The sequence below is a fragment of the Patagioenas fasciata genome, chromosome 9, assembly GCF_037038585.1.
Source record: "Patagioenas fasciata isolate bPatFas1 chromosome 9, bPatFas1.hap1, whole genome shotgun sequence".
Classification (NCBI taxonomy): domain Eukaryota; kingdom Metazoa; phylum Chordata; class Aves; order Columbiformes; family Columbidae; genus Patagioenas; species Patagioenas fasciata.
In genome coordinates this window covers 25,494,032-25,513,104 of record NC_092528.1, presented here as the reverse complement: position 1 = coordinate 25,513,104, position 19,073 = coordinate 25,494,032, and the positions used below count along the sequence as shown (strand labels likewise).

The 19,073-nt window shown below is 42.4% G+C and overlaps 1 protein-coding gene across 16 annotated transcripts in view; it reads left to right on the top strand.

Annotated features, from left to right (window-relative positions):
* The window catches only part of LPP (LIM domain containing preferred translocation partner in lipoma), a 341,933-nt gene that overhangs the window by 248,923 nt on the left and 73,937 nt on the right, over positions 1-19,073 (top strand). For all 16 annotated transcript variants that reach the window (XM_071812669.1, XM_071812661.1, XM_065844128.2 and 13 more), the window contains one exon: positions 7,817-7,940. In XM_071812669.1, coding sequence (XP_071668770.1) covers positions 7,817-7,940 — 124 coding nt within the window. The remainder of the gene's footprint in view (positions 1-7,816; positions 7,941-19,073) is intronic.

The following is a 19,073-nucleotide window of genomic DNA, read 5'->3' as shown; positions in this document are numbered from 1 at the left end:
TGTGAGTGGAAAGAGGCACAACTTTGGCTACCAAAAATAATAAGAGTCATCATTTGTACTCTTTCAGCATCTTTCATTCAAGGATCTCAAAGCGTTTTGTAATCAAGAGTTCATTGAGACTTTCAAACTCTCTTGAGAGAGCCAAGCATTATGACACCATTTATAACAGCAGGGTGCAGGATCAGACTGGTTAAGAATATTGCTGGGGATAAACCTCAGGAATCCTGCCCTCCAATGCTATGGATGCTGAACCAAGCACCAACTCCATTCTCAGAAGTGGTGGGATTTTGTTTTTGTTTTTTTGGTTTTTGTTTTGTTTTGTTTTCACTGTAATTTAAATTTATAATCTTTTAATGTTAAGCAAAATATGTAGTCTTCATTTAAGTCACCGGTGTCCTGGGAAGTGTAATGGCCCATGTCACAGTTGACTAAAAGTGAGACTAGAGATAGTGAGTTAAACATATTTGGTTAACCATTTGTTTGCTGTTATAGTTTTCACATGAAAAAAGCTTAGGTTGAAACCTGTCTTGGTGATGGAAAGTGATGTGATTTTAACTTTCTTTGTGTATTAAAACAGAAACCCAATTTGCATACTTGAAGTATCTTTTCTAGCATATTCAGGCATCTGGTAAGAAAACTATATTTAAACTGTTAATACAGTATGAATGCAAGTTTCACATGCAAAATTAGTACCATTAAAACAGTGAGATTTATTTTTCTTTTGAAACAAGTGATGCCCCAGCACTTCTGGTTCTGTTACCTGCTAAGGCGCTGCAGCTGGGACAGCCTGTTTTTTCAAAATAGGCGACGAACCTGAACCGCGGGGCAGGTGGTGCCGATTGCACAGACACCCCATCAAACTTAAGACAGAACAAAGCTCAATCACAGAATCACAGAATGGTTGGGTTGGAAGGGATCTCCGGAGGTCATCTAGTCTGTTATTTCCTTGTGCTTCAGGGCTGCTTCTGGAAGGGCAGGTTTTGGAAGGAGGGTGCTTTCTTCCATCATTTTATTGTGGCGATGAGTCATCTGGGCTAGTTGTGTACTGTGTGAGCAAACACATCTCTTCTCATCAGTACTAGTTTTGGAGCGTTCCCATTTTTACTAGGTGCGTCCCTCTGCTTGTCCTATAAGATGAGGATGCAGCTCAGTGGGTGGGGAGACCATGAGCCCTGCTTTGGGAAGCTGCTTACTGTAACCAGAGTCCCTCAGCTCCATGCCTTTCGGTAGTGCTACCTTGCATTTAGTCAAGGGAGCTCTGTACGGGTCTTGAGGCTTGTCATCTCCCCAGGCAAGAAGCCCTAGGTGGCACTCTGTACCCCAAGGTGTATAGCCAAGATGACAAGAAGCAAATCCAAACCCATCTACAGCACTTCCCCACGCAGCTCGGGACTAAGGGTTTGAGACTGTCATCTCCTATGGATGCTTACAGCTCCTACTCTGAAATGCAGATTTTGACCTGCTGATAACGATAAATATAATAATTCATTAGTACTTTAAAGGCAGCCCCAGAAGCCTACAGTGTTATGACGTAAAGAGGAGGGGAGTGGATAAGCAGCCTATAGGGTCTTTACTGCTGCTGCTGATGCATGGGAGTAAGAGAGTGCTTGAGTCTGAGCCCAGAGAGATGCGTCAAGGCAAGCAGCTTAAAGCAAAATAAAGCCTTCAATCTTGAAACAAATAGACAAGTAAGCGTAGGAGCTCCTGATGTAATTATGAGAAGCAGACCAAGCTCTTCTAGCCAAAAACATGGGACTAAAATTATACACTATCCTTTTATTGATATAACGGTGATGCCTCATTCTCCCTCACAGTAGCACCAGCCCGCTTTTGCCTTGAGTTCCTGGCCTTTTTGAAGAGTACCTCAAATATCTATTACCAAAGCAAGTGGGGTTAATAGGAAAACAGAAACCAAAACAGCCTGCTCCCCTTTTCATATGAGATAAGCCTTGACAAGTGAAGTGTATTTGTGTAATGATAGGGCCAAGAGGCCTCAGGCAAGATGAGGCACCGCTGCACTTGTTTCTCTCTATACATTTCAGCAGCAACAGGACATTAAAATGTGGTGTTTTCTAGGTGTTCTTAATTGAAACTTAGTTTATATCTACTGTTTCCTGAGATAACATATCAAAATTTTATTACTTGGAGATCTGTTTGGTTTGCTTTTTCTAATGAGAAACAGCAAATGTTGCTCCATAAAAATCTTGCTCATTTCCTGTTAACCCTGAATATATAAACAAACCCCAGTGCTTAGCAGAAACAGCAGCTCTCTGTAATAGAAGTGGAAACTCTCATTTAACGCAGTCGTGCTCAATGCAGAAGCAAGCAGCAGATAGCAGTTTAGAGATTATCCAGCTTTTATAACACCCAGCAAAAATAACCAGCCCTTCCATATTCAAAACACTAGCGAGAACATGAAGAGAGCAAGAAAAGCTACATAGTCTGTTTGCATATTGTAGAATACAAACAATCCAAGGATAAACCAGTCATGCTGATTTATTACTGTGCTTGGTGATTAATAGAACATTCTATGTCTGTGGAGTCACATAGCAGAAGCTTGGAGAGCTTTGCAGGCACTGATTAATTAAGAGAGAAATATTGTTATACTAGTTTTACAGAGTAATTAGGGTGCGTGTATGGTAATCTTATTGATTTCAGTATCAATACAGAGACCAAGATTTTGTTTTCATGGCTGTAATCTAAAAGCTGGACTCTGGAGAGTCAAAGCAGGCATTTGTATGAGCAGCCTGATTTTCAGAAGTCCTGGGAACTTCTCAGCTATTTAATGGTTTTATATTCTGGCTCTGTTGTCTTTCTTTTAAACATATCAGATAAGATACCTGCTCTTCCACCTGTCTACATCTTAGTTTCACAGGATGAGAAAAAGAGATGTTTGGCAAGATTGCAGGCTGTGAAGTTAAAGCAGAGAAAATATATATATTTTTTATTATTGTTACTTAAATTCTGTGTAACTTACTGCCACAAGAGACTGTTGAAACCAAGAGCTTTGCAGGATTAGAATAGGACTGGGAATGTGCCTGGGTAGCTAAGTGAGGATACAGTTACAATAATGAAGTTTAAAAGTAAAGAAAAATATCCTCTAGAGCTTTGAAGTAGTTGCTAAACTATCCCATTTCCAAGCAAGCTGGTGTTCAACAGATGAGGGCTCTGCTGGTGGACCCGTTCTGGGTTGCTGGTTTGCTGTGGGAGGTCGTGGCCGGGCAGGTGGTCAGCGAGGGGACCGGGTGCTTGTCCTGTAGGAGACCTTGCTCCTGCTCACCCAAAAACTTGTGATTTCGGGTTGCTGGTGTGGGCAGGAGGGCGCTGGCTGTGGGTGGGTATCTGCTCATGCAGGGCAGCTTCTGCAGAGCATCTCAATGAGTTACTTTCCGAACAGGAGTAAACCCAGGAACGTGCGTGTCGCAGGGAGTCCAGGCGGAATTGTCTTTTCAGGAATCTGTATGTACTCTGTCAGCTGTAACTTTTCACTGGGAAAATAAATAAAGAATTAAAATATTTCTTTTTCAAGTGCATCTCCTCTGTAAGAGAGATCAGTTGGCCTTAATTATAAACTGAATTGCAGCTGCAGGCAATCTTGTTATTTCTTTGGGAGCTTGACTCATGAGAGATGCGGCACCATGCTGGATTTTTTGGTCTGAAACTTTGCGATTGTTTTGGACAGTCAATAACTTAAATGAAAAAAGTATGGTCTTTGTCAGGCCATTGAATAAAAAATATGCTGCAATTCTATTTAACTGTTTATTTAACTGATGATGAGTTTTGGTGAGTGAAGTGAAAGGAAAGTGCTAACTTTATGCAGATGAACAAGAAGAAAAAAATGAAAGGGAAAGTAAGTATCAGTGAAAGATGTTTCTGGCTCCCTTTCAGTTCCAAATTGGGCTAATTCTACCTTCTGAAAAGAAGATAATTTCCACGTTTCTGTAATTGGGAACACATAATTGAAGTTATTTTCTTTCAGAGAGAAGCAGCTTCTTTGACAACGTTTGCAAATGGACAAGAAGAATGACCACGTACAGTGCACTCTGAATGACGGCGCATTCATCACAGCGTCATCTTCAGATGTCTTTGCAGATTTTGCACTGTGGTTTTTGCCCATTCGGGTAAAAATTATACATGGATGGGGAAGGTTCATGTTGGCGAATGCACTACAGCTGATTACCGGTGAGGTCTGGAGTAGAAAACACGCGCCAGAGGAGCGCTGAAATATCAACTTCGTGCACCAAAATAATTATGCGGTGATTCCACGCGAGTGCTTCTTTTGACCTGGCTTTTTAGGAACTGAACTTTAATGAGGAACATGAGCCAGATGTTGTTGCAGTGCTTTGAGAGTGGCACGAACGATTAACTCACTTCCTTTCATTTGTAGCATGAAGATATTTTCTGCCGTGGGGTTTAACCCTGGGAATGCTGGCGTCTTCCTAAACATCCCATTAACTAAACATGCAGGACAGCATTTATTCGTGAATGCATTTGCATCTACAAATGTGACTGCAGTTGTCATGATCTTCACCGAGGATGTTCAGGCTTTGATGACAGTTGAACTCAGGTGCTTCTGTGCCCAAAGCATTGTCCCTCCCAATGGCTTTTAGCTGACCAAGGCTCTTTTCCATTTTCACAGGTCAGTTTATCAGCCCTGATATTGCTGTGGTTAGCCAGACAGAGGGGGGCTCAGGGAATTTGGGAGGTCGTGTTGCAATTCAGCACAGACCCCACCTTTGAGCTGTGTCTAGCTCAGGAAGTTTGTATTTGTGTGCGCTGAGCCATTGTGGAGAAGGGAGAACGTGTGGAGATAACTGTGGCAGATTAGATAGCAAATTGGATTTCTAGGCAGCCTTGATCATTGTACAGATCATGACAAAACAGAGGAAGTTTGATAAACAACAGTACAACTCTTTTTTAAAGGAAAGCCAGAGTTATATTTTTCCCCTGACCTAACAAAGGAGGAGGAAGGAAACTGTTTTGCTGAAACAAGCGTTTTGGATTGGACTAAAGATTCGCTTTTCTTTCTATGTTTGTGTTTGTGCGTGTCCCAGCAAACCCAACAGCATGTTCATATGTATGAAGCGCATTTTCCTGGAGGAATGCAGTCAGCATGCACCATGCAAGGAGGAAAAATATGTGCTTAGCACTGCTTAATTATTTGTCAAAAATGCATAGCATTTTAGTCAAAATAGGTTAAAGCATCTCATAACATTGTGGTTGGTATTTGTTATTTTTGCTGACATTGGGTACTGGATAAGAAATTTGCCTGGTTTGGAAGAGTACAGTGAAAATAAGATACAGGAGCAGCCTGTTTATTGTGTGTACAAAGCAAGATGGCCTCCAAAACCAGAGTAAATCAGACAGAACTGATAATCTTTAGATTTTGGCTGGAACATGGCACTTCCACGTGTTCATGCTGCACTGGTAATTACTAATGGGGGAAGTGTAAGGATGGGGGTCATCATCACCTTCGTGCTGTACCATCTTCTCCATGCAAAGTTTAGAGAAGGAATCTCAACTGATGTGGTGGCAATGGTAATTCCTTTCTGCATGGAAACTGAAATAGATACAGTAGATGGAATAATATTTTAAGAGGTTCAGTTGCCAGGTTGATTTCTCAAGCTAATAAATCCTTGGCTGCACTTGCTGTGTGTATGTTCAGGTGAGATTCATGATCAGCTTCTAGAACAGGAGAGCGAAGGAAAAAAAACAGGTTGTTCCAAGATGAAATGCTTTACATTTGACACCTTTATTTGGCTTATTAATAAACCTCTCTTTTAGGCTTATGCTATTTATTATTTCTAATGAAATAGTTGTTGATGAGCCTTCAAAAAACAGCTACAAAGCACTGGCCAAGGGCATCTGGCTGTGCCAGATCAAGTAGCTGGCTCTGAAACTCCCAGTCTTATGAGTGGCCTTATCCCCACCCAAATGATATATCCCACAGAGATAGCACTTACATGGCTTCAGAAGCAAATGCAAGTCCTGTGCACCATGCAGACCTGTCTCCCCATATGAAAAAATAAGTTGTTGTAACCCAAAAGTATCAGCGTGTGTGCATTTGTACAATAAAGTATACTGAGCTGTGTGTGCACATTCAGGATTTCCAGATGTTCAGCAGCTTCCTCAAAACAACTGCTAGGCATCTAGGAATCCTAGGAATATGCATAAAATCCTTGAATATTGCTCAGCAAAAAAAAACCCGCAGTAGAAAAATAATGCATCTATGGGAAAACCGGAATGTATGGTAGGTCCAGTCTGTATTCTCAGGCAGGGAGGCTGAATGTATGGCAAACAGACCTCTCACAGCCCTCCAGGGAAACTCCTCAGGCCTGGGGCTTATTCCGGGTGCCCATTCTTCCAGGGGCTGTGCCACCCACTGGGCTGCACTGCTCGGTTGTGTGTGTGCACGGCAAACCCAGCACTGCCAGGGAGCGCAGTCAGCTGCTGCGCTCATGGTGCAGCGATTGCGAGCGGATCAGGTCGGCGAGTCAGGGGGGCGATGGGGTGCAGCTTAGCGTGAGCCCTAGAAAAATAAATATGACAAGGTCAGGAACATGCAAGCGTTTGGTTTCTGGGAGCGGGTGACTGAAGTGTTATTGCTAAGCGCCGTTCTGAGACCTCTCTGCATTGATTGATGTCTGATTTCAAATCTCCTTCTTGCCTGAAAGAAAAAAGCGTGAAAGCGTTTAGTTCATTCTCTTGCAGTGCTTTGGAGCTGCTTTTCTCTGTCGAACATGACTGGCTCAATAAAGATTCATCATGTCAGATGTAGTCTTTATAAACCAGATAGAGGTGGCCAGTGTATTGTTTCTCCAGTGATTTTACATTTTCTTCCTATTTAAGTAGGCATGGAGCATGGGAAAATGCTGCCTTGTAGACTAAGGCTCATAAGTTTCATATCTAAGGTCCAATCCTTGATGAAGGCAGCAATTAATCAATGAAATCACTTGCTTTACTGAAATGCTGCATGTAATAAATAAGTTAGTTTTTGCGTGCAAGTCTTTCAAGAAAGCAGTGCGCACAAGGAAAGCTGGTGTCAGCATGTTTTAATCCTGAAATAACCGAGTTTCTCATTACGGACACCAGACTTCTTCTAAGGAATTTCTAGGCATGGGACTATTTCTGTGCTTCTCAAAATATGCCAGTACTTCTGCTGTTTCCCAGGGAGAAGACTCACTGAGACAGACTGCAAATACTGTACACCAGCTGTTAGCACATGAAGGCCAAGAGGTCTTGGTTTCTAAGCACATGCTGAAACCTTTGTATCCCTAGTACTAAAAAATCTGTGGCCCGGCTCCTGCTCTGACTAATGTTAACAGTAGGATTTGTGTCAAAACAAACAAGAAGAGAACATAAGTAGCAGCTCGGGATTATCTGTCTTTGTCCATACACTCTACCACTGTAGGAATGATTGTTCTAACATCTTTTATATCGTGTTGTTAAGTGATGGAATCTTTTGCCAAAACCAAACTGAAATGCTTCCAAGGCCTTTTTCAGTGTTGGAAAATGTTTGTATCGAGTTATCCTTGGAATAATTTTCTGCTTTATTTGTTATTGTGTGCTACCCAGAACACACCTAATTATGAGGCACAGAATACTTTTCATTCCAGGAGGATACATAGCACTACTGGATGTTTTCAGGAGTCTGTTTTCATTAAATGAGATGTTTAGTTGTGTGAATCTCCTGGGTTTTTAAAACAGCAAAAATAAGACAAAGAATGAAGTTCAACACTGAACAGCCAGTAGACTGTCCTACTGTGTGCAAATGCTTTTATACCACATCACAGGCTGTTCTTTTTCTTTTTTTCAGAGTGGATATCCAAGCTCTGGACCCGCATCAAGCACTCCTGCCTTCAGGCCTGAGGATGAGCTGGAACATCTGACCAAGAAAATGCTGTATGACATGGAGAATCCTCCTTCTGATGACTACTTTGGTGAGCAGTGCCAGATCACGTTGTATCAGTCTGTAGCTCCTTTCTGTATTTACCAGGTTCTGTAACAGGGGGGCCTGAAAGCTGTGCTGTTAATGTAGTGATGCTCGTTGTGATGGATTTGCTTTCCATGCTTGGGCTGGAAGTGTAATCATCCATAGGACTTCCTCTGTAATTTCGGCATAAATCTCGTGCTCGCTTGCTGTATGTTTACAGTCTTTCTGGTTATAAAGTTGAATTTTTCAGTGTCTGGTTCATTTTCACACCACCTGTCCGCAGCTTCTAGGCCACCAGGCTGAATTCAGGTGCACTGGACTGTCTTGCCCACCTACCCCATCCTTTCTCATTGCAGATGCAAAAAACCTAGCAGTGTAAATGTGTTCTGCTCCCAAGACATGGATTTTCCTTTCCTGTATGCTGGTATAGGTTAAAATGAAATCCATTTTGAGTCAATCAGGTTGGTTTTACTTGGGGACTCAATAGCCCACAACTGGGTCCATCAAGTACAAGGAAGACAAATCTGAGCTGATGGGCTCATTGAAACCATGTCATCTTTCTTGCCCAGGAAAAGATAAGCATCTGATTTCCTTTTTAAGTGGTATAGAATAGAATTATTTCAGACATCTGTATGTGTAGAATATATATCTCAGCTTTGTATAAAACATGGGTGGTGTGGCCTCTGAGCTCTGCATTAGTCGAGAGCCTCGGGCACACTCAAAGTATCTCGTCTGTATGTTTAGTTTCTTACAGGCTTGGGTGATAGTATTGTTGGGAAACAAACTGCCTTATTTGTGGAATTACGCTCTGGGATAGGCCATTCATTTTGTGTTATCTTCCTTTATTTCATCATTTCTTAAAAACTTAATTTAGGTTGCCCCCTAGGTCTGTTTGCTGTAGATGTTGGTTGGACCGAAACATTTCTGGCTGACAGAAACTGTTGTGGTTTGGTTTAATCAGAAAGCAAGTTGGGACCAAGGTTTCAGTAATAAGCAAGGATCTTGCCGTGACAAGGATCTGATTACATGAGAAGGTCAAGAGGTTCTCATCAAACAAATGTTGCCCTTGTAGATGGGGTTGATACCAGGTCCTGTTCTCCATCAGTACCTTCTACAGTCTCCACCCTCACAGCTGTAATGTCTTCTCTGTGAACACTGATAGTCATCAGAGTTGATGACTAGCACAGATCTGAGGTGTAAGCAAGAACGAATAACTGAAGAGAGAGTAACCAGAGAGCATTTTCTGTGCTGCTGCGTTTGGCTTCGTCTCTGCCCATATCTATTTATGTTCACTCTCTGATGTTTTAAAAGCCAAACAACAGCCAAACAAACGTAACATGTATTTAGCCATTAGCGTGGGTGGGCAAGAGGGAGAAACCTTTTTCCCGCTCCTTTCAGTCAGATGGCTGAAGCCCTGAAGCATGAGATTTGATTATAGTGATTTTCTTAACGCGGAGCTGTGAGTGGCAGGAGCTGGTTGATGGACCAAAGCCCAACCAGTTCTCATAGCCCGAGAAGGTAGGCAGGTGAACAAAGAACTTGGAGATTCACAGGATCCAAGGTCAGAAAGGACCTTGCCATTATACTGCCTACTCTCGGTTTCTCCCAGAAACATGATTGAATCATGACTTTAAAAAAAAAGTGTCTAATCTTGTCTTAAAGACTTCAAGCAATAGTGAGTCAACCACCTACCCTGATAAGCTGTTCTAGTGATTAATTTTCCTCACAGCTCAGAAATTGCTTCCTGAAGTGGAGCTTTAGTTTTGTTTAGCACTTACATTTATGAAGCTGAAATACTCGGGTTTTGCAGGCTAGTACTGTATCACTGAGATGGCTGTGCTCTCTCTGAGAGTGTGATACGTCAAAGTTTTGTCATCCAAAAGGGATGCATAGCTCAAAAGGTTGGAACACAAAGTGTCTCAATGTTGGGTCATCAGTTTGGCTATCAGATGGGGAGCTCAAACCAATGCCATGCCAATGGAATAATCATGCATGATGCAAGCTGGAAGATGAAAACCAACCGAGCACCCTAGTCCTACCTTGGGCAGGTGATGTTTAACTACAAGCTGCACCTGATTGATTTTCTAATTGAAGTGGTGTCCAGTCTTGGCATTCTTGATGTGCAGAAGAACTGTGTCTTGGGTCGAACTCCTCAGCTCCCTAAGTATGCTGTGCCCCATGCAGCCGTTCGGGAGACACAACCACAACTGATTGTATACCTACCAAGCAAAACATAGAACCAGCAGTTCTGGAGCACAACTGCTTTTTATGGTTGGATAAAATCAAAGAGTTAGGCTGCTCTCATCCTCCGAGGTTTGTTCCAGCCTGAGCTGCTCCCAGGGAAAGATATTTGGAGTCACAGAGCGAGAGGCTTTTTGATACGGCAGTGCAGGCCGGGAGTTTTATACCAATTCTGGCAGCGTCAGAGCTAAATACCCATCTACTTGAGCTGTCAGCCATTGCCTTTCAGTAACTTCATGCTCATGTGGAAAGAACAAATTAAGTGTGGGAGGAAAAAAAGAGTATTTCAACTTCGGTTAACTGTCTCAACCGATATCTCTGCCTTTGTTCTTTATTTGTTTAGCATGGCAGCGTGGATTGTACGAGATTCATATGGCACATTGATCAAATAATCAGAAAAAGGACAAATGGGCAGAGACATTGACTCTGATTTGCATTAAATATCTTCTGCCCGAGGTCCAAATGCCGTGGTAATTGTAGCATACCAGATAGCTGTCAGCTAATCACTTTTATTAGTCAGAATTTAGAAAACTGGATTTCAGTACATTAAAAGTTTGTTAAGAGCAGATAGGTTTTGAATTGAGGAATCTAATTAACCTTGCTAGAAAGCTGCAAGGCGTTATATTAAGTCATGAAAATAATTTGTTGGAATAATTACGTTTGAACTGTCAGGCTTGAGAAAGGTCATTTCACTTGGCCTGTCAGCACTCTGGGGTCTTTTCTGTAACCGTCTTCCTTCTGCAGTTCCACTTGCCGTATCTCTGGTTTTTGATCAAGCTGTCTTGGTTGTGGAGTCAGCGTGGGCAAAGTGAAGGTTCCTGGAGAGGGAAGAGGAGCAGGAGCCACTGAAGTTGTCTCTTTGCCCTGAAATTGCTGGTGGGTACTGCTGGCAGACCAGGTGAGCTGAGTTCAGGAGCAGGACAGCCAGCACTTCCATCAGGTCTGTGCTCACTGCACCTCTCTGCAGCTTCCCCAGGTGGAAATTACCAAAGGTGGTTTCAGAGTCAGGGGGACCATTCTGGCCAATGATCGCTCACACAAGCACACACAACTGGCAGCGTTCACGTTGTATTCCCAAGGAGCCTGGGTGCATCGTGAGGGCCAGAAGAACCATGCTGGAGACATGCTTTGGAGCAAGGTCACAGTTTGCAGCTGTTTGTTGCGTAGACTTGGTCCGGTCACTGGGAAATACTCTAATTGCCACTGACAAGGTGGTGCTTAAGCATCAAAATAACATCACTAAGCATAATAATTAAAAAAAAAGTACTGTGAATTTTTAGTAGTTGAATATGCGCGCTGGGTATTCTGCCTAGCTTAGTTTTGGTGAAAGGACCACACTACCGTAATAAGACTAAGCACCCTGATCTTTGGTAAATATCCCCTCCTACCCTCCTGTAGGTTACGGAGCAACTTCTCCTTGGAAGTCATTGGCAGATCAGCAAATTGAAGTGTCTTAAGTCTAAGCTACTTTTCCTTCTTTACTGCTGATTCAGTTGCTGATCCGTGATAGTTGGCCATCTTTAATCAAATTCCTTTTTATTAGAAAGGTTTCCCAAATGTGTTATGCACTGTGCAGTAGGGATGGTTTCTCTCTGTCACAGCCCTCCCAATTGATAATTGTGCTATTGTAGATGGGCATTTCTGATTTGTCAAAGTAAAAAAAAAATAATACTTTGTGGAGCGTAAATTGGGTAGAGGTTGGGGGAGGAGAAATGGGTATTTACAGGAGATTAGGATGAAACTATGAAAATTGTTTGTTGGCCACCATGGGAAATTAAAGTCCTTGATTTTGCATTAAAAAAAAATTTAAAAATATGCCCACACGAAGACCACAACTGTTCTGGACCACTGTTTCAGTCTTATAGAAAGAAATGACTTCTGGCAGCTTATCAGTCTCTATCACCAATGCAGACAGTGCTGATTAAGACTGGAAAAGTGCCATCAGGGCCCCTCATCTCCTGTTGCCTTCTGGACTGTGTCCCAGCTGAGTCACTGCCCACAGCAGAGGAGTTTCCCTGACTAGTGGGAAGAAACTTTCGCTGATATTTTACCATAAGAGATCAGAACTACCAAAGGAAACACCGGTTTTGTGTATTCGGTAACATATCAGTCTCCTTGTGTAATTCCAGTGTGCTGCAGGGATGCACATGGGGATAAGAGAGGTACTGAGATGATCCTGTTGAAAAATACTTAGTTTGTGCAATAAGGGGACCTTGATTTGACTCAGAGCCAATCATTCAGGGTATGTAGTTTCCTTCTGTGTGTTTGCTGTATGCTCGGACTTTGACAATGGGAGAGCTGGTGCAGAGTTGGGCTGAGGAGCAAGGCCAACAAAGCAGGATGCTTGGGTTCCTTTCCTGCTTCTCACCTTAACCTCTCGTGAGACCTGTGGCAGATCATTTTACCTTTCCAAACTCTTTTTTTTTTCCCTTTCACCCTGTTCACAGGGCACTTAATCTGCATAGTCCTTCAGACAGCAGGTGATTAAGAGCAGCAGTTATGAGTGCCCCCCACAGAGAAGCCTTCATCTCCAATGGTTCTTTGAGATGCTGTGTCACAGTTAAGACTAAAGAACAATAAGTGGCACTAATATTTAATTTGTTAAGGCTCTGTCAACCTTTCCACTCACTGGCTTTGCATCTATATTAGGCTTCCATTCGTAAGCTGAAAGTCCTTCACTAGGACTTGGTGTCTGAATGCTGTCAAAGGTGTTACCTAATTTTACTTCTTGAGAGGCAGGACATGGGTTAGCAGGTAGTAATGCAAGAAAGATATGGGAAAGTGTGATAGATTCATAGAATGAATTAACCTTCAGTTAAGGGGATTGTCTGGGAATGACTTCCTTTAGTTCATGGTGTCTTTGTTTCCTTTGACATGGCTTTGTGTGCTAAACAGTTCTAGTGTCTAAAACTGAACATGTCCTGCATTGCATTTCAGTCTTCATCAGGATTTCCGTAGCCTCTAAGACGCTCAGGTAGCCTCTTAGTTTCATCTGAATTACCACCAGAAAAAGAAAACGAAAGTTGTCATATCTTGTCTGTATTCCTAGGTCTCTTCTGAAAATGTTATCACTAAAAGATGCATATTATTATTACAAGACCATAATTACATCGTAATTTTGCCATGTAATGTGATGTGTCATCGTGTCTTTTGTTTAAAGGCAGGGTTTCTGGTGCAAGATAGCACACGTCCTCATCTGAATGACATCTGGGTCAGAAAATAGTAGGTTAGATTCTCAACGACTGATGAGCCGACAGTCATTTTCCGTTACGTAACCACTCACAAAAGCAGGAAGAACAGAGATATGATGGGGACCCTTTTCTCCTTTGTAGTTCAAGGTATTATTTTTTATGTTCCAGCCGTATTCCAGCATTTGCACGCAGCCTCCAAGGCTGGGAGCAGCCGGCGCTCAGGGAGGTCATGGTGCGGCACCATCAACATCCAGCTGCCATCTTGTGGCCTGCCGCAAGGGGAGTCACCCTCCCTCTGCTCCCCAGGGGCTTTAATTACCCTGATAAATGGCTTTCAGAGCCTGTTTCTTCAGTCTCACTTCTGTCAATGCTTGCCACCACCATCTAGCTTTCTTTTAGGACAAGGGTGTCAAACTCATTTTCACCAGGAGCCACATCAGCCTTGCAGTGGCCTTCAAAGGGCTGAATGTAATTTTAGGACTGTATAAATAGAGGAGTAGTTACATTTGAAGGCCACTGTGAAGCTGATGTGGCCCCTGGTGAAAATGAGTTTGACACCCCTGTTTTAGGGTGTCCCGTTAGTGCTGGCATCCTTACAGAGCAAGCACAGGTACAGTTTGGAGAGCAAATTTATAAGGATAGTCTCAACACAACCTACAGGGTGAATTTTGGCCCGCAGCTCCAGAGTGGGAAGAGAAAAAGAGGAGGCCAGTGAGTGGCTGCAGTGCAAATATAACATGTTCACATGCATTTATCTCCAGCCATGAGAAAGGCAAAAGGAAAGAGAGGCACAGAGGCTGTGAGCTGGTTTAAGTTGCTTTTCAGCATTTGAAAGACTGTGTAAATGAATGCAAAAGTTTGATTCTTTCTACTTTTGATGTGATCCACATCCTACTGTGCAGTAATTGTGGAAAAAATGTTTTCTGAAGATAAGCACGTAGATCGTTTTATGCCTGGGATCTTAGTCTTGTGAAGTCTTGAGTGCACATCTCTTAATGGAGATGAAGTAGATGTAGCAGCCAGGAATGAGGGCAGGTTGCACTCCTGTAAACCCTGAGCACCTGGTACCCACATGTGCCAGGAGGCAGGAGACTCACATTACTTTTTTCCTCTTATACACACAAGAGTGGACGAGACTTTGCATCCTGGGTGTTTCTGAAGCACAGTCTCTTCGGAGACCAACACTGCTTCACAGATGTGATCTAAATCTCACATCCAACCCAGAATTACCTTTTGTTACTGTGGGTGACAAAATGCCAGCTAGAACAGATAGCAAGCAGCATGACTTAGTGTTTTTAAGTCCCTGGTTTAGCTTGAATTGAGACAACCTAGACGTGTATTTACTTTTAAACATATTTGATGCAGAAGTCATTTAATGGAAAATAAGTGCAGAATACCAAGGTAGCATTTTAGCAAAGGGATTTCCGTGATCACCTGTGTGCTGTGAAAGAAAGGTGTGTTTCAGGCCATGCGTGGAATTAGGTTTATCCCAACAGTCAGGAAATTAAAGCTGGCAGTTTCCTGCCGTCTTCTAAGAGGAGTGAAATGTGATAATGAAATATCATGGATGTCTCTTTCTAAAGTACAGCTGTATTCTATATTCTACAGGATTCTTCAGCATGTTTAAAAATTAACATATTAATGGAGAAAAATTAATCCATGAGGGTCCTAGTTATTTCTTAGGTTGTGAAAGGGCCCTTAGTGTGCTAGGAACTGTACAAATGGACAGCAAAGCTCAGCCTCTGAAAAACTGTAGACAAATGATGTGGCTACTAGCCAAACCCTCAAAAGTTAGTAGACCTACATAAAAACAAAGTAAATCTACCTTTATTTGAGAAGCAGTTCTAAGAGAATGCAGCTTGTTCATGATAAACTTACAAAGTGAACTCTCTATGGACTGAAATGGCTGAAGAACTGAGCCATCAAGTCTTTTGCTGCAGGTCATTAGTTTGTGGCTAACTCAGGTCATTAAGAAGCGAAAGTGTGACCTACCTTAGGGCTGTTTCCTGCCCCACGTGAAATGAGTTGGCTGGTCTCAGGGGGGTTTTCTGTGGGTATGTCATCACCTCACTAAAAACCATAAATTGTGGCACCCGGAGGACCCCTGTTTGGGAATCTCCTCGAGGAGGCCAGGAGCTGAAGGCAGATTGTTAGTCTGGGGGTATGTGGGATGGAGAAGTTTTGTTCTCCCTCTCCTCCTGTTAGATCTGTTTTATGGAGGCAATTGAAACCAGGAGTTTCCATCAAGGATTTCATAAGCACTAAATTCTCACGCACAGGTATTTTAAGAGGGGGTGTATGTATGCGTGTCTGTGAATGAGTGAGAATGTTTCTCTGGATTGTAGTTTTATGGAAATAATTTTCATATCAGATAAAGCTTTGGATTGTTTTAGGCCTCAAGACATTGGATTTTTGGTCATAACCTAGAGCTAAGTTGTGGAGAGAGATACAGCCCGTCAGATTTGGAGCTGGTGTTAGAAACCACATTTCCAGCTGTGCAGTCCTGAACAAATCTTTGTCCCAGTAACATGAAAACAGTTTAATTTCTCTTTGTTTTGAGTTAGTTATGCACATGACTTGACGTAAATGAACCCTTTTTTTGCTTTTTTAAAACTGAAAACAGCTCACCTGCTGCTTGAAGCTGGTTGCACTACATTTGCAGTTGCTTCCGTGTTATATTATGGCTTATTTGTACTGCAGTAACATCTAAGGCCTGCTAGCAAGACGGTGGTCATGCTGCACAATGTGCAAATTAAACATAAAGTAGGAAACAGTATGCATCCCTCAGAGCTCCCAAACTGAAAATATGGCAAGAACCAGGAAATTATTATTGTCCTTAATTTACAAGCGAGGGACTGACTGACAGAGTTCAGATGACTCACCCAAAGTCATGCAGAGAACCAGCAGCAAAGTGGGAATTGAGCCTAGAATCCCTTCAAGTCCCGTGCCTTACCCGCAGCTGTGACCTTTTAATGTGAAAATCAACCAAATGGACTAATGAGCCTCGCTCTGATGAGAAATCACAACTGGTCTGAAGGCTCTTCCCAGCATTTAGATCACAAGCCTTGTTTTCCAGGGTTTAATAACATGGCTTTGAAAATAAGAAAGGGGGAAAAAAAGAGCTCCAGGATCACACTTGGTAATTTTAACTGCTGTTAATATAATATACTCACTAATGCTACCACACTTCAGCATTTAGATAGTTCGGGGCTATTAGGAAAATTGCTAATTCACCATAGTAAGCTGTTACTTTCCTGTCTAGCGATCACCAGTCCACAGCAGTGGGTGGCACGGTGTAGCATTTGCTATTTCTTCTTCTGATGGCATTTGTCTCATTCTGTCTTTTTTGATATGGTGGTTTGTTTCTTGCCAGTAACTTTTGGGGGTATTTTGAGTGTCATTTGGAGTTTTGCTGGGGGGAAAGACCAGATTTTATCTGAGAGTGAAATGTGGTAGAAAAAGAATTAAACGGGGTTGTCTCGTTTGCTGAGTGTTCTCCTCCAACCTGTTCTCTTCTGATGGTAATGCATCAAAATTGTCGTTTTCCTTTTCCTTTTTTCCCTTCCCCTTCCCTTCTTTCTCTTCTCCTCTTTCTTTTTTCCTTTTCTTTTTTCTTTTTTTTTATTTTTTCTTTTCTTTTTTTTTTTTGTTTTTTCTTTATTTTTTCTTTATTTTTTAAAGGAATCACTTTGACTCAGATTGTGTGAGATGAATCATAACCCACTTTCTCATCTAAGACGTGCAAAAAAAAAATTTCCAGCTCTGCTGTCCATGTCAGCATAATCAATACAGAGTGTTTCTCAGTGATGCAAAGAGGTAGGGGAGGATTAAAAGAATGAAAAGAATCAAAAGTAGCCAAACTTTCCTGCTGCTTTTAGTAAGCTGCACTGTTTTCATGTCTGCAAATGCACCTTGCTGTTCGTCATGTCATCTTGGCCATGAACACAGTTTTCACATCTCTGGCTACAACCAAAGGTCACAAGCGGTGCTCGGTAGTCAGGAGACTGTCATCCCAAACTGGCAGGCACATCACGAGAAGCCAGCCCTGGCAGACGTTTGGGATGGTACCAGCAGCCGAGAGTGAACCCGTTTTGACTTGTGAAACTTGCTGTTAAGATGTCACCTGCCTGGACTGTCCCAGCACGGATTTTGTCGGCTGATTAGGAGAGAGTGGCAAAGCGCTGTGCCTGTCCCGTGGCCCTGCCTGAGCCAGCCCTGGCGAGGGAAATGGAAAACTTCAATAGCGGTAGGATTACTGTGGGTGCAAACCAGAGACAGGAGACCACATCTGATACCTCGTCACCAGCTTTCATTTGTGAACTTGCTCATTTGCATTTATTTTTTCTATTTTCCTCTTGTGTGTCTGCCAAGGCATACCCAGAGATGTAGAAATAGTTACCTCTGGTAGTGTGAGCTAAGAGTGAGAGCTTAACACCTCAGAAACTATGTTCACAGCACCAGGGTCAAAAGGGGACAGCACAGGTAGGTGTTTGGGGTTTAACAGTTGACAAAATTAATCTCCACATAGAGCACAGTGGTTCAGTAAAGCACCCTAGCAATAACACACAGCTTTGTAGAAAGTTAGAGGTGTGGATGCAACAACCTTCCAAAGTATAAGGTACTTGAGCTAAAGACAGATAGCTGGACTTGGGATGTGAATTATTTCCTCTTGTAAATCTTTCCAAATTACTGTCCCAGCAACGCTAGACTATTTGTTTAAAGCTGTGACTCAGTCTGTATTCAGTTAGCAGCCACATTCAGCTTTAATATACAATTTCCTCAACAGGTTCTTGTTCCAGACAATATCTTGAGAGGTTAATAACTTACTAAGCACGTGTTTTGATTCTGTCTGTGCTGTCAGGGCAGACCAGGCAGATGATATGCAGCATTTTATGCAAGGGCAAGTTGGAAGTAAGGAATGTTTTTGGGGGGCTTTGGTTGTATATTTAAATCTAAACTCTGAAAAAAAAAAAAACGCAAAACAACAACAACAAAAACACAAAACAAACAAACAAAACCAAACCAAACCAAACACCAAGCTTTTGAAATGCAACTGTTTCCTCATTATCTGCTTGTACTGACTGCTGGCTTCCAAAAAACCTGCAGAAAGCTTGAGGTCTTTTACCTTGACTTTTTCTCTTGCTCTGATGAATGGCTGGGACATGACAATGTTGACTTTCCACTTCTTTTTAACACAGGTATTGTTTGTGATCACATGAGCTAAGGAATTGTGTCTGGCTGAGCTTTCCTGGACAGAGACATTTGGAAAGGACGCTAATGTGGGTCATTTATGCTCTGCAGAAGGCTGTCATGTGCAGTCAGCTTTTCTGGACAGGAAAGTCCTAGTGACCATCATTGCCAACATGGAGCTAATTCTGGTCATGTGTTCTTGTTGTCACCTCCACGAGTCAGGCAGCTGCTTCTCATTTCTGTCTCGTGGCTGAAATTAGTGAGAATCCTTAAATGTGTGTATGTATTTGTGTGTGTGTGTACATATATATAGAGTGCAGTATTCATGGACCCTGGATTCTAATGGCATTCACTTCTTTCCTGTTCTCCTCCTCAACATCTCTCATCAACTGAACCAGGTTTTGATACCTACATGGTCTTGTGAAGTGTGATTATCTCCAGTGTTGGCAGATCCAATGTATGTGTTTAGAGGAGAGAGGAAGGTGGGGAGGGTATGGCTACAATAAGAGTGGATGTTT